This window comes from Manihot esculenta, chromosome 3 (genome assembly GCF_001659605.2).
Source record: "Manihot esculenta cultivar AM560-2 chromosome 3, M.esculenta_v8, whole genome shotgun sequence".
Lineage (NCBI taxonomy): Eukaryota > Viridiplantae > Streptophyta > Magnoliopsida > Malpighiales > Euphorbiaceae > Manihot > Manihot esculenta.
Window position 1 is genome coordinate 25,524,428 of NC_035163.2, and position 26,573 is coordinate 25,551,000.

Here is a 26,573-nt window from a genome sequence, read left to right on the forward strand (position 1 = left end):
TTCAAAATTACAATTAGGTCATCATAAATGCAGTAGAAACCAGGATATCGTGTTGCCACGTGGCCCTATTAAAAATCGGAGTGTGTCTTGCACGGCACTATCTACGCTGCCATATTTGGAATCGAATTCCTTCATCTGGCAAACGGCGACGGATAACAGTAACACGCTTATAAATTGGCCATGGCATGGATGCGGTTACCAACCCGAAACAATCCAGTATTCTGTTCAATCTTCAATCACCTACATTTCCAGAAATCGAACTCTCCTAAAACCCTAACAATGGCGGTGGCCGATTCTAGCTCCAAGCGACCCACTTGCCCATCTTGCTCCAAACCGACCCGCCTCTGCCTCTGTTCCCGGATACAGAACCCGCTTCTTGATAACAAGGTGAGCGTAACCATTCTTCAACACAGTAAAGAAAAAAAGCACCCTCTAAATTCTGTTAGGATTGCAAAACTGGGGCTTAGAAATGTCAATGTGGTTACTGTTTCAGATGTTAATTTCGGTGCCCGTTTTGTTATTCGGTTGCTAGAATCTGATGGAATTTTGTATAGCAATCAAACCCAGAAGGGTAGTAATCTGGGTGGAACTAAAGGAGAAGTCCATCCTGCTCATGATTCAAATTCTACATTTGCTGCAGAGAGACATTTAAGTGCTGAAGAACCATTTATATTTGCCACTATTGGCAAACATGGAGTCATTAACGATCTTGAAAGTAAGTGGAAGCCTCAAACCGAAGCACCAGAAATGCCAAACTTTGATCAATTTTTGGGCTCCCAAATGGCTGCAGATGCATTGGCAAAAGGGTTCATAGTAAAAAAGTTACAGAAACAGAAACTGAAGGAGAGCATAAATTTGGAAGAGTATGAAGAGTTTGAACTTGTTGTTCCTCCAGGATCAGTACTTCTATTTCCAAGCGATACAGCGGTGGGCATTGATGACCTCCAAGCAATGAATATTGGGGTGAAGAATTTGATTGTTTTGGATGGAACATGGGCAAAGGCAAAGAGGGTGTACAAGGAGAATCCATGGCTGAGGCTTTTGCCGCATCTGAAGCTGGTGATGGATACATTGAGCTTGTTTAGAGAGGTGAGGCGTCAGCCAAAAGCTGCTTGTTTGTCTAGCATTGAGAGCATTGTTTATGCACTGAAGGCAGTAGGGGAGAATCCTGAGGGTTTGGATAATCTTTTGGATGTTTTGGACTCCATGGTTGGAGATCAAAGGCGATGTAAAGATGAGAGGTTGCTGCAGCATGATCATTGAGCACAATCTTCTATACAAAACTCTGCCCCACAATATCTGTCCTTTGTTTAGACATGAAATGTTGCAAGTGAAATGATAGGAAGGAAAAGAGGACTAAATAAAAATGCATCTTTAAAAACAATATTTTCATATTTCGGCTCGGTTTGTTTTGTATTTAGAAATTGTTTTTAAGTTGGAAAATGTTTTTTTTCTTGAACAAAATAATTTATTTTTAATTGTTTAATTTTAAAAATATATTAATAAATTTATATATTAAAATTTTATTAAAAATTTTTATATACGAAAAATAATTTTTTTTAAAAAATATCATTTATTTCATAAAAAATATTTTTTTCACAATCGCTGATTGACAAGCTCCTTCAAACGCCTAAAAAGGAAGTTTTTTTTTTTCTTTAAGATGGCAGAGAATGTAAAAAATATTTTTTTTAATTTTTTAATATTTAAATATTTAAAATTAATCAATAAAACATATTTTTTAATTAAAAAAATTAAATTATTTTTAAAATATGACTTTTTTATTTAAAAAAATTATTTTTAACTTTTTAAGAATTTTATTAAAATTTCTATATATAAATTTATTAATTATTTTTAAATTAAAATTAAATAATAAAAAATAAGTTATTTTGTTAAATAATATTTTTTAAAAAAATATTATTTTATAAAAATATTTTTTATAAAAAATATTTTATAAATATAAATTATTTTTTAAAAAATATTTTTTGTAAAAACTATTTTCTTTAAAAAAATATTTTTTTCACCATATAATTTATTATTTAATTTTAATTTTAAAAAAATAAAATATGTTAAAAAATTATATATAAAAAGTTTTAATAATATTTTTAAAATATAAAAAATAACATTTTTTTAAAGAAAAAACGTCATTTCTTTTAAAATGATTATTTTTTATTATAAAAATTATTATTGATTAAATTTTTTAAATGTTCTAAAAAAATATTATTCATAAAAACCGAGGCTTGATGTGGAAAATTTTTTATAATTTAGTGACAATTTTATAGCTTTTTTAAATTTATTCGTTAAAAAATTCAAACTCTTTAATTTTTTAAATTTAATTTTTTAGCTATAATTGTGAGATATTAAAAATGATTGTTTATATTATTTTAAATTTAAAATTTAGAATATAAAAATGTATTGACATAAAGGTTTGATTTTTTTTTTTCAGTAAGTTTCGTTTTTATATATTCAAAACTTTTAAGTTAAAATTTAATTGCTCTGATTAAAAATTCAGAGATTTAAGAGGACTAAATTGATTATTGCGTAAAAGTTTTAAGGTATAATTTGGGCCTTTGTGGGTGGATAATTATGAGCCAACCAAGAAAGGGAAAGATAAACTCACTGGCCTTTCACAAAACAAACAGGCTTTTAAATTACGATTCTACCCTTACTAGTTTCTATCGGAATTGAGACTTTCTTTTTCGTAGTTCATGTGCTCTAACTTCAAGTCAAATGCTTGCAAAGCTCCGTTCATGGCCGCACAAAACCCTAATCAAAACCCCCAATTCTTCTCCGTTTAGTTGTTTCTCTCGTTTCTTAAGCCATTCTTTCTCTAATGACCCATATGATCCACCATTTGCTGTCACCTCCAAACCCACAAAATCCAAACACAAACCCAAAAGGACGCCAACAAAATCTACGGAGCCGATTGTAGAACCGAATGACCTAAAACTCCCATTAAAATCCGATCTTCCTTTTGAATTCCGATACTCGTACTCCGAGTCCAACCAGGCCGTTGAGCCAATTGGGTATCGTGAGCCGAAGCGATTTTCGCCATTCGGGCCTGGTCGTCTTGATAGGAAATGGACAGGGACTGCAGCTCCAGTTCAATCGGAAGTAGATATGGAGAAGGTGATAGAGGAGAGGAATCGGGTTCTTGGGGAACCGCTTACGGAGGAGGAGGTGGACGAGCTCGTGGAACGATATCGGCACAGTGATTGTTCTAGGCAAATTAATATAGGTAAGTTCTGATAAGTATACAATATACATGTTCCCTATCTTATCAGCAATGCATATGGATTTCTGATCCTGGCATTTTCAGTGATGTCTGAACTTCCGAGTCTTACACTATTTAGGAGAAGTAAGGTTTGTTTGGGAGGAAAAGGAAATTTATTAAGGTATTGGATCTTGTCAAGAGAAACCCTTTCGCACCCACCAATTTTGTGGGTTAACAATGGAGGTTTTTTAAGTTTTTTTTTTTAAAAAAAAAAAATGAAAAATCTCAATCTCTCTCAAACACAAATGCGAAGTTTCTAAACCTTGAAAACCTCCCATTACTTTAAAAACCCTTCTCCTAAACAAAGGCTTAGAGTTACTTGCTTGCATATGCTGTTCGTAGGGGACTGAGATTTTACTTTATGGTAGGGAAGGGGGGAGTTACTCACAACATGTTGGATGACATCCACAATCATTGGAGGAGGGCTGAAGCTGTGAGGATAAAGTGCTTGGGAGTGCCTACTCTTGATATGGACAATGTCTGCTTCCATCTTGAGGTCTGCTTCAAATTCAGTATCCATTAATTTGATTTTCTAGTTCTGTTTCTAGTATTGAGAGATTATTAGCTGATGTAGATGGTGGTGGCGCTGTAGGATAAATCTGGTGGAAAGATTATCTACAGACATATCAATATCCTTCTTTTATATCGGGGTCGAAACTATAATCCAGAGAACCGGGTTGTTATACCTCTCATGTTGTGGAAGCCTTATGCTCCTATATATCCAAAGCTTGTCAAGAATGTAGCTGATGGCCTGACATTTGAAGAAACAAAAGAAATGAGAAACAGAGGACTAAATTCTCCCGCCCTAATGAAACTTAGTAAGTTGATTATTTCCCCAGATGTGATAGACTGCTGCACCTATTGTTCTATATTAACAGTTGAAGGTAATTAACAAGTGGGATTTTTGAATGGCACATTTTTTTCAGCCAGGAACGGTGTGTATGTGAATGTAGTGGAGAGAGTGAGAGAAGCCTTCAAGACTGAAGAGGTTGTAAGGCTAGACTGCACTCATGTTGGCACCAGTGACTGCAAAAAGATTGGTGTGAAGCTAAGGGTACAACTCAGTTTGATATTAAGCTTATAAAGGAGTTTCTTTTGTGGACCTCTATTCTAAATTACTTGTTATTGCTTTCCCTGTTACCACAAATGCAGGATTTGGTGCCTTGTGTTCCTATTTTATTCAAGGATGAGCAGATTATACTCTGGAGAGGCACAAGAGATCAGCAACAAGATCCATCAGCTTCTTTAATGTCGCCCTTACATGCTTGAGTAGGTTATAAAATTGGCAAGGTGCGATTTATGACTGCTTAGATGATGAAGTCTTCTTGTATACTGGTGGATTGACCTGTTGTTCAAAATTGTACTGAAAGCTATTGTAGATTAATCTGAATGTCCTTCATTATTTTGCACATAGCTATAGCAAATTAGAATTTAGGAATTCTTTTGCTGTCAAGAGACATGAAAAGGGGCGAAAATAGAATCAAATTTCCTTTATTGTAGGCATTGATTATGAATCAGAGACGGAGACGGGACAGATTTCTCCGTCCAGCACCCAACATGTTAAGGAGTCTGATTATTCTGAGGGATTGTTAATGTACAGTAGCAACTCTATAAGCAACACATTTGATGTGATGATATAAGCAACTTGATCTGGAAAGGAGTAGGTTGAGCTTTTCTCACGAATCACATAAACAATGATCGGAGCCATTTAAATTTCAAAAAAAAAAGGAGCCATTTGTCATTATATGGTGAAAAATGCATCACTGATGTTACCCGGAAAATAACGTCGAAGGTTTGAGACTGGGGCCCGCAGAAGCTGGCTACTTGCATTGTCGCAGTCATCAGGGGATAGCAGAGGGTCGGGTCGTCTATGTTGCCCCAGTAGAGGTGTATTCGCAATCCCTCGCTCTCCGGAAGGAGTGAGATGAAATTGGCTAGACGTCCTCCAGAGCAGCAAAATCAAATTATTACGGATTTGAAGATAATCTTTAATAATGGACCAAAATATTGATCTTTCATATCGGACAATAGATAAAGTTGAATTCATTCAACAACAAAACAAGGGTCAAAGGCTACTATATGTAAAACTTAGTAGAGCCTATTCCCAGTCGGTCATACACCGGTGAAGGATAACATACAGACTGGAGTTAAGAGCTTGATTACCCATTGGGTCCGACACAAGAAGTTGGTCGGTATCACATAGGTAATCTACAATTGTAGCATCAACTATTCGATTAACACAACATGTAGAATATTTACATTGACCTGCGAAGCATGAACTCTCTTTTGAAATCTAGGAACGTGGGAAGTGGAGATGCAACCGTTCTATGGTCCCATTAGAATCTTCCTTAGCTGCCTCTTTTCATGCAAGCATCCTGAACTAGCCAAAGAGGTTATCCAAACTTGATCAGACCTAACAGGCTCGTCATCATCATTTCTGTGCCAGGTCCAGTAGGCATGACTTGAATTCACTAATTTGAGTTCGCCATGACCAAAACTTGCCTCACGGAAGACTGACCACTCTGGCTGTGGATTTATGTATCTGTCAGGAAAAGTTGAGATTGTTAAAGTTTACTGATAAAGAGATACACTAGATTGTTATTACACCCGTGAGTATCATTTTGCAGGACCATATTTCACCCATCAATCAGTAACTTAAAAACATCTAATGTATGTTACCTTTATGTAACACCATATATATCATTGACATACCATATGAGTTTCTCTCTAGTTCTGCAATTCACATATTCCTTTGAAATCTATTTATCGAATTTGACCACCGAAAACCTAACTATCCTAGCCAGTTAATATTTGATTCCAAGTCTGAGCAAACCTAGTTAATAAATTCAAAAAACTTATCATATAATAATGAACTGGAGTGTGATTCCGTAAGAATAAGAAATATCCTGATCTCCCACAACTCATTTGACAAGCATGGAAGCGTGGAATGGGATACATCAACATCATTTTTGGCAATTTTCCATTCACAGCCAAAGGCAATCAGACGAACCAATTATTAAATTTTACCACAAATTCACTGTCAAAAGATTCAGAACTTACTTTTGGGCTAAACCTTCTCTGTTTCCTCCATCTCCAATGGTTATATGAACAGCACCACATGGATCTAAGTTTCCCTGATTAACCCGTTTCTGTCAAATAGACCACCAGATAGCATAAGCAAAGTTTCATGAAATTGAGAATTAATGAAAACACAGCACTATACCGTGCGTTCATAAGCATGCACATGCCCAGCTAGCACTATATCCACACCAGCACCATAAAGCAATGGCTCTATAGCTGCCTTCATCTCATCCCCTTCACCTTGATGAGCATGGTTGCTATTATACCATGGCACATGGAATAGTACAAGTAACCAAGGTACCTTCTTCCGGTCTACCTTAGCAAGATCAGCCTGTAGATAAAATATACAGGGAAATCCAATAATATGAAAGTAGTATTTTGCATGGGATTTTGGCTCAAGTAGCAATCAGGAAAAGAAAACAAATAAGACCTCATCTTTTATGCTCAAGAAAATACAGACCAATGTCCCAAGTCAAGGATTAACTGTTAAAGGTTGTACTTCATGATGGAAACTAATGTGCACTATTCATGTACTAAAACTTTCATATAGTTAGATAGTCCCAATAACAGTGAGTTCAGATGATATCATTTCTCTATAAAACTGGCATGCATAAAAACACATGGAACTGAACAACAGGTATAGAAAACCACCAAGAGTCAAAAATTTTCTTCCCAAACATCCCCTTGTACCACTAGGAATCAATCATTGTAGACAGTCACTCAATGCTTGTCAATACATTACAAATCCATTTAAGAGAAGAATTAAAAAAAAAAGAAGAAAAGATCCTTCCTGTTCCTCTGCAGACTTTCTTCTTCCCTCTGCAAAATCTCTACCTCTCTGTCTTTCTCCCTCTCTCATTGATTAATAATTATTTATTTTAAATAATAGGCAATTGACACTTCATAAGTATCAAAAAGATCAATACACATTTATAGAAAATTTTTTATGTATTACTCATAAATATTAAAAAAAACTAATTATAACATTTAAAACAGTATACATCTTATACAAAATTTTAAATTACTATTAAAACTTATGTAAATACAATCTATGTTAACTTTAGTTTTAATTTTAGTTCAAATCTTGATTATTTCACGTAAAATTATAATATTTTTATATTTATTTTAGAATAGTAAATAATTTTAAATTTTTAACATCAAAACAATAATAAAAATAACAATACTAACATTTAGACAATAATAATATTAATATTACAAATATATTATATCTAATTCTCAATAAAAATATTATATTATTTTATACATAGTTTTTAATTATAACATTTTTAATTAGAAAATATATTTGTAATTAACATTTAAAAATATATTATATAACTAATATGTGATTCATTCATATAATTAAAAATTATAAAGTAACTTAATACATTTATACCTAAAATTATTTTAAAACTTATAAAAATAAAAGATAATATTAAACTATATACAGTTATATGTAAATATAACTTAGATTTTCTATTTATATATATATATATATAATATATAAATAATATATGCAATTATAATTACATATAAGTATATCCATAATTTATTAAATTTATAAATACATCTAAGATTAAATGTATAAAATCGGTTATTCAATTTCTGGTTTTTGATAAAGAATTAGAACCGAACCAGAATTGTAGATATGAGTTCAGTTGGATATGGTCCGGTTCTCACAGTAGCAATTTTTTTTATTCCTATACGGTTCTTGGGTTTGGAATCCCCGCGAACCATGCACAATCATAGTGACATATCATTTTGTGCCATCCAAGCACGTTTAACATTGTGCGCCTTTCATGCGCCTCACTTCTACAAAAAGAATCTAACATAAAAAGATAAATGATCAATAGAAGTCAACAAGGTCTAGTTCCAGGCTATTTCTAGTTTGAAACTAGCAATTTCGGTTTGTAGCTTGGGAGGTTCTGAACCGGACTGTAAGATCTGCCTCAAAGACGTTTTGGGACCAGTGGTTCCTACTTGGTTTCAGTTATGGGTTTGATGCAAGCCTACAGTTAAAACTTTCTTCAATTTTTTTGTTAAAGAAGGCGCTTCAACCCAAACCAGACTACTAGATTGAATTGTCAATTGCAGTCCGTTTTGGTTCAAAGTAGAAGGTGGGAAATGACATCGACCCTTATCCAAGAAGATTCAGGTCTGATTCAGCTTCATGAACCATTGACCATTCTCAGTCTTTAGTTTGACCAAGATAGTTCCAGGCCTGAGTTTGAGACCAACTCAAACCATGGTTAGTTCTAAGTTTAGGGATACAATGTGACTGAATGAAATTTCAAAAAAGAAAAAGTTCAAGGATAACATGTGTTTAGCATTTTGTCATTACATTTTCAATTTAATGAATCAATAAAAAGAACATGATTGAAAGAACGATAAAGTCACTAACCTTGAGCCAATTATATTGTTCTGAGTATTCAAGGATTAAATGTGTTTAGCATTTTTGTCATTACATTTTCAATTTAATGAAGCAATAAAAAGAACACGATTGACAGAAAGATGAATGTTACTAACCTTAAGCCAATTATATTGTTCCGAGTATTCATCATAATCCGTATAAGAACCAAGCATAATAATATGCGCTCCTGCAACGTCAAAAGAATAATAAAGATTCGAACTTGAACCACTCTCCTCAAAAGGCATCTTCCATCTAGAATTATAGGATTGGAATCCATCCTTAAATATCGGTATGCTTTCTTCTTCATGATTCCCTTCAGTCACCATCCATGGCCTTGCACTGGCAAGGGGCTCGACCAATTTGCCAAATGTGTCCCACCTATGCTGCATGTAATCTGCATATGAAAGATCCCCAGGAAGCAGATGCACATCATATTTACATTGGTCAATGTGGTCTAGAGTTGATTTAGTCCAGCCAGTTTGGCCTAAATCTCCAGCCACAGCAAAAGTAATTGGCAACTGAGCTGGAGGAGTTTTCAGTTGGAATTCTGGACCTTCTCCTCCACATCGATAGAAGTAAACAGCGTTAGGTTCCAGTGGTCCAATGACAGTGTGGTGTATCTGTCCAGAGCTATAAAATAGGTAATTATAAGATGTGCTCTCCCCATGAGATATAGCACTGTACCTTCCAGGCGAAGTTCCATATTCAACAGTTGACGGACAAGATTTATCATCAGTGACCCATGAGACTCGAATGTGCTTGTCTCCAGCCAAAGAGATGTGCACCTGCAGTAGAGATTTGTAATACACAAGCATTTCAAACTAAATGGCATAAAATGAACCTGATAACCCAGAAAACTTTTTAAAGTTAAAATAAAATACAAAAATCTTTAATGTCAGGAAACATACGTTCAGAGAATTCAGTATACAGTTGATCCAAATCGCAGAAAATTAAACCAAATCCCAATTTAAAATGTAAATCATGGTTGATATAGCAGAATTAATAACTTACAGCTCCATTACTATTTATTAAATTATTTTAATGAAAATAAAAATAAAAATTATGCCTTTTATTTGCATTAGGAAATAAATATCAGAATGAAAATTTCCTGCAAAACAAATCAGAGCCATTGAAGATCCTTCTTTCCTTCACAAAGTCAATTCATCAAAAGATTCAAAATCTCACCATGAGTTCCAAATCCTGGTTTTGGAAGAACCATTGAAATTAACAGAATTTAAAAGCACAAACATGGATATACACACACAAGCCTAAAAACCAATCAAACCCAGGAGGAAAGGCAAAACCCAGATCAGATCACAACAAGGAAACGAAGCAATAGCGACAAGGTAAAATTAAAACAAAAACAAAAGGTATTACAGTAGAAAAAGAGCGATGAAAAATAAAAATTACCTGCTGAGGATGAGAAGAAGGTCTGGAACTCCATGGAAAATGCAAGGTTTTGCGAGGTGGAGGTCTGATGTACTCAGCAGTAACAGTTGCAGAGATGAACACTAAAAGAAACACCACCGTTAAGATCAATTTAAGCCCCATCAATTCAGATGTACAAGCTTCTTTCGCAGTGAGCAAAGGAGTGAAGATCCATTTAATGGTATCTGAAGATTGTCCGGGAGTCTTGCTGCTGTAAGCGGCAACTGCGGTGGTTTCCACGTTAAATGACGGATTCAGCCTCGTATTTTGCATAGAAAGCGGGGACTTGAACGATGGCATTTTAGTAATGTGCGTGAACGCTGGATTGCCAGTGTCGATAATTGTCCACATTTCACACATAAAAGCACGCAAATGATTTGTCCTTTTTGTTTCATCTGTTTCGCAATTGAGATGACGCCTCCACCGAATATGTGGAGGCCAAAAAATATAATAAAATTGATATTTTTAATTTATCATAAATATAGTCAGAAAATTAAAATAAATTTTAAAATATTAATAATAAATTCTAATATAATTTGAAAAAATTATTTAACTAATAAATATTTAATGAAATATTCAAAATAGCTAAAACATTAAACATGTGAAATAAATATAACTTTTTGTATTCAACCCATAAAACATATTTATAAATTGTCGAAATGGATATAGGATTTTGGATTTTTATTTCTTAAACATTCTATATATGGAAATAAAATCAGGCTAGACTAGAGTGAGAGAGAAAAAAAAAACATTTAAAACTAATATAATGTGTATGATAAATAAATATTTATGATTATTGCCAGTCATAAAATTCAGATAAATCATTATTATTATTTAATTTTATATATAAAGATCTGATCAAATCTAATTACAAAATATTATTTTCAAATAATTGGTTTGAAGTGACTTTCTTTGCTTTTTCTTTTTCTTTTTCAAGGTTGACCTTTACTTTTTCTACCGGTCTATTTTTTATAAAAATAAAATAAAATTTTAATTGAATTTATAATTTCATCAAAAATTTAATTTTTATTCATTTTATTTCTTTTATATATAATAACTTTTTATTATTTTTAATTATATTTATCTTAAAAATATTAAATTTTATTAAATATTAAAAAATATTTTAAAAATTTTTTAAAATAAAATTGATGATATGAGATCTAGAAAGATAGAGTTTTACAAGAGTTTGATGAATTTAAAAAAACTTAATTCTAGAGGAGGGTATTTCCTCAAATTTATACTCTTTCCTCTTCCCACGCGAGATGGTTATCCCGCTATAGGACCACCTACGTATAAATGACCTCAGGACCATCCAAGTGTCAGGTTAGCATTTAATTCTTTTCGGCACGTGAGTGGACAGGGCTGCGAAATGACTGGACCCGCAATCATTTCTTTTCGTGTCCGGGTTTGAGAAAAAATGACCGGAATCCAGGAAGGTCTGACTTTAAGGCTGAACTGGGCTGAGCCGGTCTGATCAAATGACTTAAATAGAAATCATGTCTGAAGGATGAACGGGTTAGACTCGATTTATTCGAGGGTTTAAGAGTTTCCGGGTTGTGGGCTGCTACTATCGGCCCGACCTCATGATGAGATGGAGAAGTCCAACGGTCATCAAAAATTATAATAATTGATTAGATAATAATTTTAAGAGGATAATAATAAATACAGCCGTCCAGAAAATGTTTTTTCGTTTTATTCACTATTTTTTTAATTATTGAATTACTTTCAATAATTTATACTTATTGACTTTCTACGTAATAAAATTTTAATTTTTAAATTTTAAAAGGTTTTTTTTTATAATTTCTAATTTCAATTCAAATCTATTATATTTTTATTTATCAAAGAGATATTTGACTACTAAAACTTTTTATAGATAAATTCATTTTCTAGTCTCTAAACTTTTATTTTAAAAAATAAATTTATTTTGCAATTTTAATTTTTGTTATTTAACTTTTGTATATTATATTTTTTAAAATAAATTGATGATAATTTTGAAATTTATTATGAGATTAATTTTAGAAGATAATAAATTTTTTAACTATTAGATTAAATATTTTAATAATATAAACATTTAGCACTCTGAGACTTAGCCTGGTGAAAAGTGCATCCTTGTAACCTTGAGAGGTCTAAGGTTCGACTCTCCTAACCCCTATTTTAAAAAAAAAAAATATAAATATTTAATTTGATAATTATTAAATCTTTGTTGCTATAATTTATTTTTGTATGATTAAGTGATAATATGTCATAACTTTAACGTATTTAAAAATCGAATCAAATAAAAATAAAAATTAATATTATTTTTATAATATAATAAGTTAATTAATTAGTCTCTCATTTAAAAAAAAATATTACTTTTAATCAAATCTTTACCTCATTTCATGATTTTAATCCATTTTTTTATTTGATAATTTTAGATAAATTAAAAAAATGGTTAACAATTTTAGTGAGGTGTCAATTGGATATTTAATTTTACTTATATTACATATTGAATCAGTAAAAATATAATTTTAAATTATGGGAGCTACTTTACTAAATATAAACTATATATTTTATCTAATTTTTCATATAATTTTATAATTTTAATCAATTATTTTTTTAATTTATACGTTAATTTTAATTTATAATAAAAAGATAATTTATTTTAATATGATAATAAAATAATTTTATTTTATTTTTATCGTAAAATTAATATAAATTATTGAATTCTTTGCATTAAACTATATTTAGATGGTGTGGTAATAATATATATATATATATATATATATATATATATATATTAGTTCTTATATATATAGTTTACTTTTTAACTAAAATAATTAACGATTTACATAAAAAATAATAATTTATTATAAGAGGAACCCACGCTGCACTAAGCATGCCATATAAGTAAATTTTAATCTCAGTTGACCACCGACTAAAATTGCTAACAACATTTTTAATTTGATTAAAATTATTAAAAAAAGAATAGAATAAAATTGACTATAAATAATAGTTTATCCATTTGAAAAATATATTAAAATATTAAAAAATTTAATTATAATTTTTAAATATTGTAAAAAAATTTAATTTTTTTTAATAAAAAACCTATTATTAATAAATAATTTATAAAATTAAGGATAATTAATAAATTTTTTCTTACCAAATAAATTAAGGAGTATTTGTTTCAATTTTCAGATACAGATAATAAGAAATCCAAACGAATGAAATTTAAGTGTTTGATAAAGTCGTGAAATAGTAGCTGATAAGTTGAGCCTTTAGTTATGTTTTCTATAGCTCTAGTTGTAGAACAATTTCTAAGTAGTTGGTAGCTAATTCAGTTTTATTTTTTATTTAGATTATATTATTTTTCTAAAATTTTTTTAATTAAAATTTTACATTAATAAATTATTTTAAAATATAAGAAACATATTTGATAAATGTAAAAATATTACAAATAATCATTTGAATATTCACAATATTCATCTTATACTACAAAACAATATTTTATATTCATAATAAAATATATTTCAAAAATATATTTTAATTATTATATATTATTGTATAATAAATTAATTATATATATATATATATTAAAAAATAAATCGAGACATATTGCTTTTAGCCATTTTATACATTAATAATAATAATTAAATATGCTTTATTAAAAATTTAATTATATTAACTAAAATAATTCACTATTCAATTGCACTCACAAACATAATTTATTAATAAGTATATTTAAATAAATCTTTGAGATCTCATATTTTAATTTTTTAATTTTTAATTTTCATTTTAAAAATAAAAAAATTCACTATTTAATTAATTGATATATTTTTTAAAATTAATCAATTGATTAATAGTTTTTTTATACTAAGTTTATGATGATTAAAAAATAAAATTTTTAAATAAAAATAATATGTTCATTCTTTTATAAAATAAAAAAAATAGATATTTTTTTTATAATTAAAAACAAATAATTTCCATCCATCATCGTTCTATAATTAATAATAATAATATATATATCAAGTCAAACAATAATATTATACTCCGATTCCCATTTTAAAAAAATATATATTATACTCCAAGTTGCTAATATAATAATACTAATGTATGAGATATTCCACAGTCGTTTTGTCTTCTTAAGTTGACGACCCACTCATTAATCAACGCAATTTTCTGAGCTTTTCAGTTTTCACAAAGACAAAGGACTGAGGAGTAGAGGCCGCCGCTATAGCCTACAGCCCGTCGGAGATCCATCGCTTCCTTGCTCACTAGCTTTGCCAATTTGCACCTCTCTCCTCGGCTGAGGTAATTTCATAACATTAATTTAACCCTACGTGGGTTTGATTTATTGGTTCATTTTACATCCAATAAATAAAAATTTTCTTTCTTGATATATCGAAATACTAACCCTATTTAGAATTTACAATTTATAACAGTTCAAATTTTAATAAATTTTTTAATTTTTTTTATTTCACCTAATTTCTACAATTTCCATATTTTTATCTCACCTGATTACTTTAATGTCAATGATTTTAATTATCTACATTAATCTAGCGATAAAAAGTGAGATAATTAAAAAAGAGGAAAAAAATGATAAGATAAATTATATGAAGTTGTAAAAGTAATTATAATGCTCAAAGGAAATAAGGGTAAACTTGGAACAGATTTAATTAATATTTCTTAATATTTTGAAAATGACAATTAATTTTAGACAAATAAAATTTTTAAAAAATAACAAATAAATATGAACAGAATAATTTAATTAAAACTTATTATTTTTTTATAAATTAGTCCAATATTATATATAAAAAAATAAAATAAAAATGTAGAATTTTCTTTTTACCCTAATTAATTAAAAATAAATAATCGAGAATAGGAAAGTTAGAAATAAAAAGGTTCTTTGGGGTTGAATATAAATGCATATTATATTGTGTGAAACTCTTGATTTAATTTTTGTTTTAGTATTTTATTTTTTAAATAGTAGATAAAATTTAACAAAGAAATAGAAATATTAGTTTGTACAAACATAAAATAGTTATAACATTTTCTAATTAATTTATAAAAGTATAGGGATCAATTATATATTGATACTAAATTATATATTTCTTTAAATTTTAAAATTAAAATGTATTTTACAATTATTTTTAAATTATATATCACATTTGTATGGTTAGAAAGAAAACTCCTATTTTGCTAAATACGTGAAATCATATGGCCATACTTGAAAAACACATCAAATTATAAGATAATTTTTTTATAAATTTATTTTTAAAATTAGAACTTTTATATTAATTGAGTGTATTAAATGAATGAATGTTAACAAATGTATATTTCAAACTCACTAGAAAAATTAGAACGGCATAATTTATATAATAGAAATTAAATTATTTAATAATTAAAAAAAATTAAAAGAAGTAATATATACATTTTTTATGATTAAAATTCGAATTGGACAAAACATTAATAATATTTTTATAGTTTTTAGAGCATTAATTTTAATACTTTTATCCTTAGCTTAAAACATCTGTCAGTTAGATTAACTTATTTTTCCTAAAATTTACTATAAATATTATTATAATTAAAAAAATACATAATTAACAATATAATTAAAAATAAAAAAATAAAAATAAAAATTATTAACAATATAGTTACTGTACTATATACTAATTTAATATTTAATTAAATTATATTTCTACAATATGTTCTCTTTAAAAAATTTATTTTATAAAACATTTCCAATCACATAGTTAATCATGTACTTTTTAATTAAAATAAATTTTTTTAAAAAAATTAAGAAATAAATTAATTTAAAATAAAATAAATATAATAATAATATCAAATATTTTAATTATTATGAATTTTAATTTTAAATAAAATAATAAAAAAATTTTAAACTTTACAAAAATTTATAATTACATTTTAATATTTTTAATTTTTATTAATTATATTCTAGAAATTTATTGATGCGATAGTATGATACGAAGATGTAGCAATCTCATTAAACACTAACAGTAAAAATAACGGTAAGAATATTTAAAATAATATATAAAATTTAAGATTTAATTAGTAATTAATTAATATAAAATATAAAATATAATTTTAAAAATTTTAAAAAATATAATTTTAAAAATTTTAAAAAATTAATTTTTTAAAAATTAACTCTAAATATTATGTAAAAATTTAAAATATATTTGATATCAAAGGTCTAATTAATAAATTTTTATAAAATTAAAAAATTAATTAATTTTAAATTATAAAAATTAAAAATAAAATACTTAATAATTAAAATTAATAAAAATACAAATTAATAAATTTTTGAAAAAGTTCATTACGTTTTAATATATTTTTTAAAAACTAATGAATTTTAGTAAATTTACCTTTTATTTACTCCTCCCACCGTTTCTACCGATCCGAACAAAGCATAAAAGATTCGTTTCCGCCTGCAAACAATGCGGCTTCGTACCTCCCGCCAGAACGCCAACTAGCATCCGTTCTCGTCTTACTTTTTTTGGTGGTTACAAAACCCTAATTTAAGCACCTGATAATTAGGTTTGTTAATCAAAATCCCCAGTCTTACAATCAATGACCAAGAATAGAATATGTGATTCCAGGGTTAAAAGAAAAATGTTAAATTTCAAGCACTGCAAGGTCTAGGCTGTAAAGCAGTTAACGAAGTAATCATTTAGCTACATGATTCTTCGTTTTCAAGTTTTGAGAACTCTTTCATTTAGCTGTCAATGTATTTGCAGAGAGATTTGTATGTGATGTCAATTTCTGAGGAATACTACCAACTTTATAATGTATTAGGCCATCTCCAACGGTGCGCCAATCTTCATTTTGGCGTTGGAGATGGCCCTCCAACGCTGTGCTAAAATTCTACGGGATTCATTTTGGCGTGATACTGTAACAGCGCTATTTTCTGTTTTTTTTTTTTTTAATTTATAATATAATTTAAAATTTATTTTTTTTTATTTTTTTTAAATTATAATATAATTCAAAATTTATATATATTTTTAATTAAAATTATTTTTTTTCACTCTCATAATTTATTATATTTTTAATTTATTTTATATTTTTATAATTATTAAAATTTAATTTAAATTAATATATTAACAATTATAAATAATATTTATAATAAATTAATTTATTTATAATATATTATATAAAATAATATAAATAAATTAGTAAAGTAACACATATATTATAATTCAACCATATATATTAATTCAAAATACAATTATTCACGGTACATTAAATATTTAATATTTCGGAAGGTCAGACCCGGATCCAGCAATATCATTGAGATATTGACCATATATATTAGATGCGGATGGCGGTGGTGGTTGTTGACGCTGAGCCCTTTTCTCTGATATACAAATTCAAATGATCATATAAATTAGTTTGTAATTTTTTATTGATAATTTAATATGTATGAGTTTATTTTATTTTTAATTTGCTAATTAATGTTTAATTAATGTATGTTTATAATTAATGTTTAAGTAATGTTTTTTTATAATTATTATTTAATTAATATATTTTTATTTATTTATTTATAAAATAATTAAATATTTAAATATTGGATGGAAATATAAAATATATAAATATTTAGAGTGAATATATAGAATTCTATAAATTTTTTGAGTGATATATATAAATAAAATTAAAGTAAAATAAATAATATAATATTAAAAAAAAGAAGAATATAAATAAAATATTTTTTTTGGTGTTAAAATTAGTGCAAAAGATTGAAAATAATATTGCATCATTTTAGTGTAAAGCACTAAAATAGTGCAAAAAATGGTGCACACCATTGAGATGGTCTTACTGCTGCAATTAAAAACTTGAAAGATTCTTTGTTTTGATTGATTCTTGATTGGCTCTCGTGCTGTCTATGGCCTCTGAAGAAAATCTGGAATTTGAAGGGAATTTGGCGCATCCTGCACTTGTCCTTCAGACTCACTACTACCCAAAAGAGATTTTATTTTCTTCTTTTTTTTTTTGGGCATTTTCTTGTCTTCAGTATATGTTCCCTGATCCTAATTGCTTCTTCTAAATCTATTTGAACCAACATACTTGTTCTTCAATTTCAGTTTAGCAGAAATGGCAGCTGAGAGAATTGGTGTAACCGTTGCTGTCACCGTTGCTTCCAAGATTACAGAACTCTTGGTGAACCCAACTAGACGGCAGCTTCGATATGTTTTCTGTTTCAAAAATATTGTTGAAGAACTTACTAAAGAAGAGAAGATTCTGACAGCAGCGCAAGGTCGGGTGCAAAACAAAGTCAACATGGCCTTAAGAAATGCTGAAGCAATTGAGAAAGATGTAGAAGATTGGATGACAGAAGCAAACAAAGTCATGGAAGATGTTCAGCAGCTGAACAATGAAATTGAGAAGCACATTATGCACTTTAATAAGTGGTGTGTTAATTGGATATGGCAATATAGTTTCAATAAGAAAGTAGCAAAGAAGGCAGTGATTCTGAAAAAGCTTGGAGAAAGTGGCAAATTTGATAAAGTTTCCTACCATGCTCCTCTTCCAGGCATAGAATTTTTTCCATCTAAGGATTTTGTTCCTTCAAAATCTTCAAAAGAAGCTTTTCACCAGATTATGGAGGCTCTGAAGAATGATGTCAGCGTGATTGGATTGTATGGAATGGGAGGGGTGGGTAAGACCACCCTAGTTAAAGAAGTGGGGAGAAAAGCTATCATGTCCAAGCTTTTTGATCAGGTTCTGATGGTTGTGGTGTCTCAGGATCAAGGCATAAGAAAAATTCAAGATCAAATAGCAGACAAGTTAGGTTTGCATCTTGGTGAAAAGAGTAAGGAGGGGAGATCAAGCAGATTATGGCAGAGATTGAAGAGTGAGAAGAAGATGCTTATAATCTTTGATGATGTTTGGAGATTTCTTGATTTGAAAGATTTAGGGGTCCCGCATGGTGATGATCACAAGGGTTGCAAAATTCTCATAACAACGCGTCTACGGCTTGTCTGTTCTTCTATGGACTGTCAAAGGGAGATTCCTTTGCATGTTTTAACTGAAAATGAAGCGTGGGCTTTGTTCAAAAAGAATGCTGGTCTACATGATAACTCCTCTGTATTGAGCAGTGTGGCAATGAAAGTTGCAAGAGAATGCAAGGGTTTGCCTATTGCAATTGTGACTTTGGGAAGGGCTCTAAAAGGTAAAAGTTTAAGTGGATGGAAACTAGCATTTCAGAAACTTAAAAAATCTAGACTCATAGACATTCTTGATGTTGATAAAGACAAAAACGTGTATGCTTGCCTGAAGTTGAGTTTTGATTATTTGCGTTATGAGGAATCCAAGTTATGCCTGTTGTTGTGCTCTTTATTTCCAGAAGATAGTGAAATTTTTGTTGAGGACTTGGCTAGATATGCTATTGGCTTGGGATTCTATCCAGATGCTCAATCATTTGAAGATGTAAGGAATGAAGTGTTTGAAGTAATAGGTGACCTCAAAGCTTCTTGTATGCTTTTAGAAACTGAAATTGAAGGACATGTCAAAATGCATGACATGGTTCGTGATGTTGCCCTATGGATTGGATCCAAGGTGGAAAATGTTTTTAGAGTAAGAGCCAGAATTGGTTCAGAAGAGTGGCCAAATATTGGAAACTCTGACAACTATACTGCAGTTTCCTTAATGGACAACAATGTAAGAGAACTTCCAGATAAGTTGGTTTTTCCAAAACTTGAATTGTTGTTATTGGGCAAAAAAGGAACATTATTTAGTTCAAAAGAAACTATTAATGTTCCAGTTACATCATTTTCAGGGTTGAAAGAGCTTAAAGTTTTGTCTTTAGCCCATGGGTCCCTATCAATGCAATCTTTAGAATTTTTGACAAATCTTAAGACCTTAGAACTGAAAGATTGCTACATCAACTGCCACAAATCAAGTAATAAAGGTGCTAACCTTGTTTTGTTGCGAAAGCTGAAGCAACTAAAGATTCTTAGCCTCCGTGGTTCTTTTTTTGAAGAATTGCCTGAAGAAATTGGAGAGTTGAATAATTTAAGAGTGTTGGATTTGAGAAGTTGTAAATGGCTGGTGAGGATTCCCTCAAATATGATTAGAAAATTAACCAAACTGGAGGAGTTATACGTTGGAGGCTGTAGCTTCAAACAATGGGAAGCTGAAGAGACATGCAAAAGAGGAAGCAATGCTAGCTTGATGGAACTGAGGTCTCTCTCTCACTTGGCTGTATTATGGTTGAACTATGATGAGTACATCCATCAAAGCTTTGTTTTCCCCAGCTTGATGGGATATTGTATACACATAAATTGTGGATGCTCCTATGATATGTCTCCCTCAAGTATAAGGTATCCAACCTCAAGAACCATATGCCTCACTCCTACTGATGTGACCACAGTAAAGGCATGCAGGGAGTTGTTCCAGAATGTGTATGATTTTCATTTGCTCAATAGCACCAGTTTCCAGAACATCTTGCCAGAGATTGATCAAAGGGGCTTTAATGATTTGATCTGCCTTAACCTTCTTTTGTGTGACATTGGATGCCTCATTGACACAAAGCAACTGCAAGTGCCTGCTGTTACATTCTCAAATTTAGAGATGATAGACATATGCAAAACAGATCTGAGGGAAATATGCCATGGTCTGCCACCAGAGGGGTTCTTAGAGAAATTGCAAACATTTAAGATGTATGGCTGTTCCCATATGGTTACCATTTTTCCTGCTAAGTTGCGGAGAGCATTAAAAAATTTGAAAAAATTGGTTGTTAATCATTGTACTGATTTGCGAGAAGTATTTGAACTCGATGGACTTGGTGAAGCAAATACTGAGTTGCTCTCATGTTTAACAACATTAGAGCTGCAAGAATTACCTAATCTGAGGAGCATATGGAAGGGACCAAACCATCACGTAAGCCTAAAAAATCTCACTCATCTTATTTTGAATAACTGCAGGTCTCTGACATATGTTTTCTCGCCATCTCTTGCTCGAAGTCTAGTGCACATAAAAACACTTTATATAGGATGTTGTGATCAACTTGAGCATATTATTTCAGAAAAGGATGGGGAAGAGGAGGAAGTATTTTCAGATGCTCATCCTCAACTCGGCTTACAAAACCTAAGGATCCTCACCGTTTATGAATGCAGCAAGTTGGAATATATCTTTCCAATATCCATTGTTCAAGGCCTTTTGCACGTAGAAAAAATAATCATAGTGCGTGCAATTCAATTGAGGGAATTATTTGGGAATAAAGAGGAAGGTGTTCTGTCTGCAGCAGAGACTAATAACATTGTCCCTCAGCCAAGAAAATCGAAACTCAAACATTCACCAGAACATAGCTATTTCCGTTGTCCTGCAGTATTTCCATCTCTGCAACATCTAGAATTTACAGAATGTCCCAAGCTGTTGATGCATTCTGTTACTGATTTACTGGTTGCTCCTAAGGTAGTATTCTTCATTCACCCCCAAATTGTCTATAAGCTAAATTTGTTGCAGCTGCCACTGATTCTATTTTTCATTTCTTCATTGTTGTTTTCTTTTCTTTTTAAACTGCCAGAGTCCACACACATGCACTTGCTGCATTTGCATATATACATGCTCATGCTTGCGAATCTTTTTTATGCTTTGAATGGATCAAATTTATGTATAAAAAATTCAGGGCTTATATATGTCAGTCTCAGATATGTTTTATTGTCAGTAATTTGCAGTTTCTGTTAGATTTCATATTTCTTCTTGATATATTTTGCATTTGGAGATGGTGGTTTGCCACATTGACACTTTTCAGGTTTGGATTTTTTGCTCTATGCATGCGTGGTTATCTTTTGTATTCTGGGAATAAGGGAGAGTAATAGCCCATAATTAATATGTTGCTAACAATTGAACTAGGGTAAAGCGAACATTGTGATATACTCCTTTTCTTTTTTTTTTTTTTATGTTCTCTTTTTTAACTTCTAAACTTCATTAAATATTTTCTTTGTTGGAATATTTTATTCTATTTTTATTAAAATTTAGTATGTTTACTGTTTTCCTTAATTAATATGCGAAAACCTTAAACGGATAAGAAAAACATCTTATTTCAATAGATTCTTGTTATGGCTTTCAAGAAAAGTTGACTAAAATAAATTGAGATAGAAGAGGAGGGAGTATTAACTAAAATAATTAAAAAATCCACTCTGCAGTTGTACGAGAACTAATAAGGAGATTCCAAGTTTTATGGAAATTAGATTTTTGAATGAGACCCCACACTAATTATCTAACGCAGTTCTATCTTTTGATACAGGCTTCAACAATTTTTGAACAATCAAGTTCAAAAAGTGCAGATTTTGAAAGAGAACAAATGAAAAATCAATTTATACTTGAATGTGAAGAATTGGAGCATGCCATTGATGATGATGGGGATAACAATGAAAAGAAAACTATCTTGTTGAGAAGTTACAAAAGTTATTGTCAACATGTGTGCTTCACTAACTTGCTCCATATCAAGCTCTACAACTGTGGTAAGTTGAAGCATCTCTTCCCGATCACAATCGCTCGAAGTCTTCGATACCTGGAATATCTTGAAGTAGGACTAGCGGATCAATTGGTGGACGTATTTGGAGCTGAAGATGAAGCAAATGCTGATGATGAGAAGGAAATCATCTTCCCAAAGCTATACACAATAAGGCTAGAAGACTTGCCAAGCCTTGTCAACTTCAGTCCTGCAAGTTATCATTTCATTTTCCCATCTTTGGAGGATTTAACTGTGATAGGATGTCCAAACTTAGTGACAAGCTTTACATAAAGTTGCCAAAAACTCAGGTTTTTCAACTTGTATTTTGAGGGAAGCTATCTTTTTTTCCCCTATTTCTGCTATTGAGCATGATGTCTGATTGAGCAAGAGCACACTTGGCCAGGATATATATCTATCAAGACTGATGATCACTAAAATCTGTCTCAGTCTTGATCAATGGAAATTTTATAATTTATGTGTATAACAGTTGTATTATTATAACTATTGATCAATGGTGAGTGCCATAACTTTACAACAATTATATTGCATGAAATAATTTTTTCTTTATATGTATGTAGGATTGTAATCTAATTAAGCCAACCGAGTTTTAATATGCTCAAATTCAATTAAAAAATAAAATTAAAAACTCGATTTCACGTATAAGGTTAAACTCGATTTATAAAATAAATATTAAATTCGAGTTGAATTCATAATAAACTCGTTTATCACGGTTTAAAAAAATCTTTTAAAATATATTTTAATATTTAATAAAATTTATTATATTTAAAATAGATATAATTAAAAAATTAATAAAAAATTATCTCAAAAAATAGAATGAATAAAAATTATAAAACCAGAGGAAGTATTAATTTATATATGGAAAGCAATATTGACCATTTATATATTATATAATCCATTGATTCATGATGGGCAGATGTGAAGTTTTTACATTTATAGGAGACAACTACTCCTCCATGTTTGAATTGTGAATGTAATAATAATTGAAATTGTTAGTTAGGATAAGATTTTTAGAATTAAATATGTAACACATGATAATTAATTAAATGAATAAAAAAAAGACAATAATTGAGTGGAAACAAGAGATAAATAAATGTGAACAATCAAGAGAAAAGGCCAGGTGTCCATGTGGTGCAAAGTCAGTAATTGACTAATTGCAATAATTGAAGACGATATGAAATTCCAACCCACACATTTACTTAAACAGACACTGAGTTTTAAGAAATTGTAGCGATCATCTCATCTCTGCTCATCAGTTTCTTCAATTTTCCCACATTCTTCTCTCTGGTGTTGCTTCTCCAGCTGCAGCCACTGGAGAGGGTGGACTGAACTCATCAACTGTGGAAAACACTGAGGTAAACTTCAACAAACTCATCTTCCATTCTTATATATATAATTGTCAACTTTTATTTTATTTTATTTTTTCACAAATATATAATCAAGAGGTACGATGGAGGAGAAGTTCCTCGTTCTACCAGATCAGATATAGAAACAGTTGTATTTGTCACTAAAATTTTGGTTTATTAGCTTTATATTAATAAGTTTTGTATTTATTAGGGCTAATGGATAAAATTTTGGTTTATTTAAACCATAACTAAAATTTCAATTATTTATTTATTTATTTTTTCATGTGGAGAAAGGGGGCTTTTTGCCAAATAAAGTTAAAAAAAAAAAATATTCCCTAAATCCTGGTTTGTGGAAAAAATTTTCCCAAACCAAGGTAAATCAGGGCTTTACCGCATTTTATAAGTGCGGTAGTCTTTACCGCATTTATAAAATGCGGTAGAGAATAAAATTATTATTTTTTTAAATAAAAAATTTCTACCGCACTTTTAATGTGCAGTAGAATTTTTAATAATTTTTTAAAAAAATCTACCGCACTTTTAAAGTACGGTAAAGAGGTGAGTGATATAAAAATAATTTTTTTTAAAAAAAATAAAATTCTACCGCATTTTGAAGTGCGGTATAATTTTATTTAAATTTATTTTTAATAATTAAAATATTAGATTGGAATTTGATTTATCGTATACGTAAATCACTTTACACATTACCGCACGTTTGAAGTGCGGTAATGTGTAAAGTTTATTTAATTATATTTATTTATTTAATATATATTATATTAATTATTTAATATATATTATTATTAATCACTGACGGGGCAGAGACGAGTCTCGTTTTTGCCCTCTCTGCCAGCTCTACCGCACTTTAAAAGTGCGGTAGATTTTTTTAAAAAATTTTTAAAAATTCTACCGCACTTTAAAAGTGCGGTAGAAATTTTTTATTTAAAAAAAATAATAATTTTACTCTTTACCGCATTTTATAAGTGCGGTAAAGACTACCGCACTTATAAAATGCGGTAAAGGTCTGATTTACCCTGATTTGAGAAAAATTTCTCCGCAAACTAGGATTTAGAAAATATTTTTTTTTTTAACTTTATTTTGCAAAAAACCCGGAGTTATGCTCCTTTTAACTTTTTCTCATGGCACATTAGAAAGTTCATATGCTTGTGATCCATGCACATGTATGCATTTATTTATTTAATTTTTATATTTTTTAATTATCCTTATTAACATTTAGATTTATATATTTTAAATATTGAATTATTTAATCTCAATTTCAATTCTGCCACAGTAGATTCTTCAAATTCATCTTTCCACGAATTAAATGCTTAATTTTAATCATAACCTATGTAAATCAAAATGTATATTTCAGTTATTTTATTTTTTTCTAAATCCAATTTGATTCTAAGACTTACATTTATTTACCAAACGTAATACACGATAATTTATTTTTTAGTATTTAAAAAATAAAATATATTCAAGTAAATTATATTTAATTTCTAAATTTTAATATAATTAACGAATGTATTTCTAAATTTTTAAAACTGCATACTTAAATTTCTCAATAATCAATTTATTTAAATTAAAAATTATTCTATTTATTTTTATTGAATGTAAAATATTTTTATTTTTTTTAAATGAATAAATTATACTTTAATTTTAAATTTTAACATAATTTATTTCTGTACTTTTAAAATCATATACTTCAATCTATCTATAATCATTTTATTTAACACCCGTCCTTTAATCCATTTCTTATAATTAAAAGCATAAAATATTTTTAATTATCTCCTTTTTAAATTAAAAATATTAAAAAGTTAAAATTTTATTTTTCTCCATCTATTAAAATTTAAATATTTTCATCATTTATTAGAGAAAATTTAAATATAGATATTAAAGACAAAGTTTTTAAGTTGAGAGTCAAATTAATTAGAGAAAATTTATATAGATAAAATTTTATAAGTTAGAATGAATTTTCCCATTTAATTTTTTTTTATTTGAATAATTTAACCTATTACCAATATAAATATTATTTAATTTTATTTATGATTTATTTAAAAAAAAGTTAATACAACTCGTAACCTATTAAACTTATTTTTTAGATTTATTTAATTTATATCTAAATAGTTTATGAAAATATTAAATAATCTAACCATTATTACTTATAATACTTTTTTATTTTAAATTTTAAATTTATTTTTTATAAATTTAAATAATTTAATATATAATTTCAGTTGTATAAATAAAACTAAATAAAAATAACTATCACTGATTATTATTAAAAAGTGATCATAAAAAATAAATATGAATAATTTAGCTTATAAATATTTTTTTTTTAAAATATTAGTGTACTTGACGTTGAAATATCAAAAATTAAAAATAAACTGAACTATGAATAATTTAGCTTATAAATATTTTTATTTTACTTAATTAATAAAAATTTAAATGCTCATAAGAATATTTTAAGTATTTAAAATATTTATTCCCCTTTTAATAGATTTATTAATGAAATTATGAATGAAAATTTTTTTAATTGAACTAATTAATTAGGGAGAGATTTAAATATTTGATTTTAAAAAT

The 26,573-nt window shown here is 29.0% G+C and overlaps 4 protein-coding genes across 5 annotated transcripts; 3 read left to right on the forward strand and 1 right to left on the reverse strand.

Annotated features, from left to right (window-relative positions):
- Positions 1-176: 176 nt before the first annotated feature.
- On the forward strand, positions 177-1,478 carry LOC110612081. The gene has a single exon (XM_043954911.1). The coding sequence runs from the start codon at positions 181-183 to the stop codon at positions 1,261-1,263; it is 1,083 nt and encodes a 360-aa protein (XP_043810846.1). The 5' UTR covers positions 177-180; the 3' UTR covers positions 1,264-1,478.
- Positions 1,479-2,627: 1,149 nt separating this feature from the next.
- On the forward strand, positions 2,628-4,680 carry LOC110611208 (CRS2-associated factor 2, mitochondrial). Its single transcript, XM_021751383.2, has 5 exons — positions 2,628-3,235; positions 3,640-3,767; positions 3,864-4,089; positions 4,198-4,325; positions 4,424-4,680. The coding sequence occupies exons 1-5, from the start codon at positions 2,728-2,730 to the stop codon at positions 4,538-4,540; spliced, it is 1,107 nt and encodes a 368-aa protein (XP_021607075.2). The 5' UTR covers positions 2,628-2,727; the 3' UTR covers positions 4,541-4,680.
- Positions 4,681-5,266: 586 nt separating this feature from the next.
- On the reverse strand, positions 5,267-10,553 carry LOC110611207 (purple acid phosphatase 18). Its single transcript, XM_021751382.2, has 5 exons — positions 10,170-10,553; positions 8,876-9,544; positions 6,495-6,683; positions 6,332-6,420; positions 5,267-5,813 (listed from the first exon to the last, which is right to left on the reverse strand). The coding sequence occupies exons 1-5, from the start codon at positions 10,545-10,547 to the stop codon at positions 5,597-5,599; spliced, it is 1,542 nt and encodes a 513-aa protein (XP_021607074.2). The 5' UTR covers positions 10,548-10,553; the 3' UTR covers positions 5,267-5,596.
- A 3,801-nt stretch (positions 10,554-14,354) lies between these two features.
- On the forward strand, positions 14,355-23,173 carry LOC110611615 (probable disease resistance protein At4g27220). Of its 2 annotated transcripts, XM_043954609.1 has the most exons (3): positions 14,355-14,474; positions 18,260-21,590; positions 22,426-23,173. In XM_043954609.1, exons 2-3 carry the CDS (start codon positions 18,270-18,272, stop codon positions 22,924-22,926), a joined length of 3,822 nt encoding a protein of 1,273 aa, XP_043810544.1. In that variant the 5' UTR covers positions 14,355-14,474; positions 18,260-18,269; the 3' UTR covers positions 22,927-23,173. The 2 variants fall into 2 exon arrangements, with proteins under 2 accessions (XP_043810544.1, XP_043810543.1); XM_043954608.1 differs by lacking the exon at positions 14,355-14,474 and having other exon boundaries at positions 17,994-21,590.
- Positions 23,174-26,573: the final 3,400 nt, after the last annotated feature.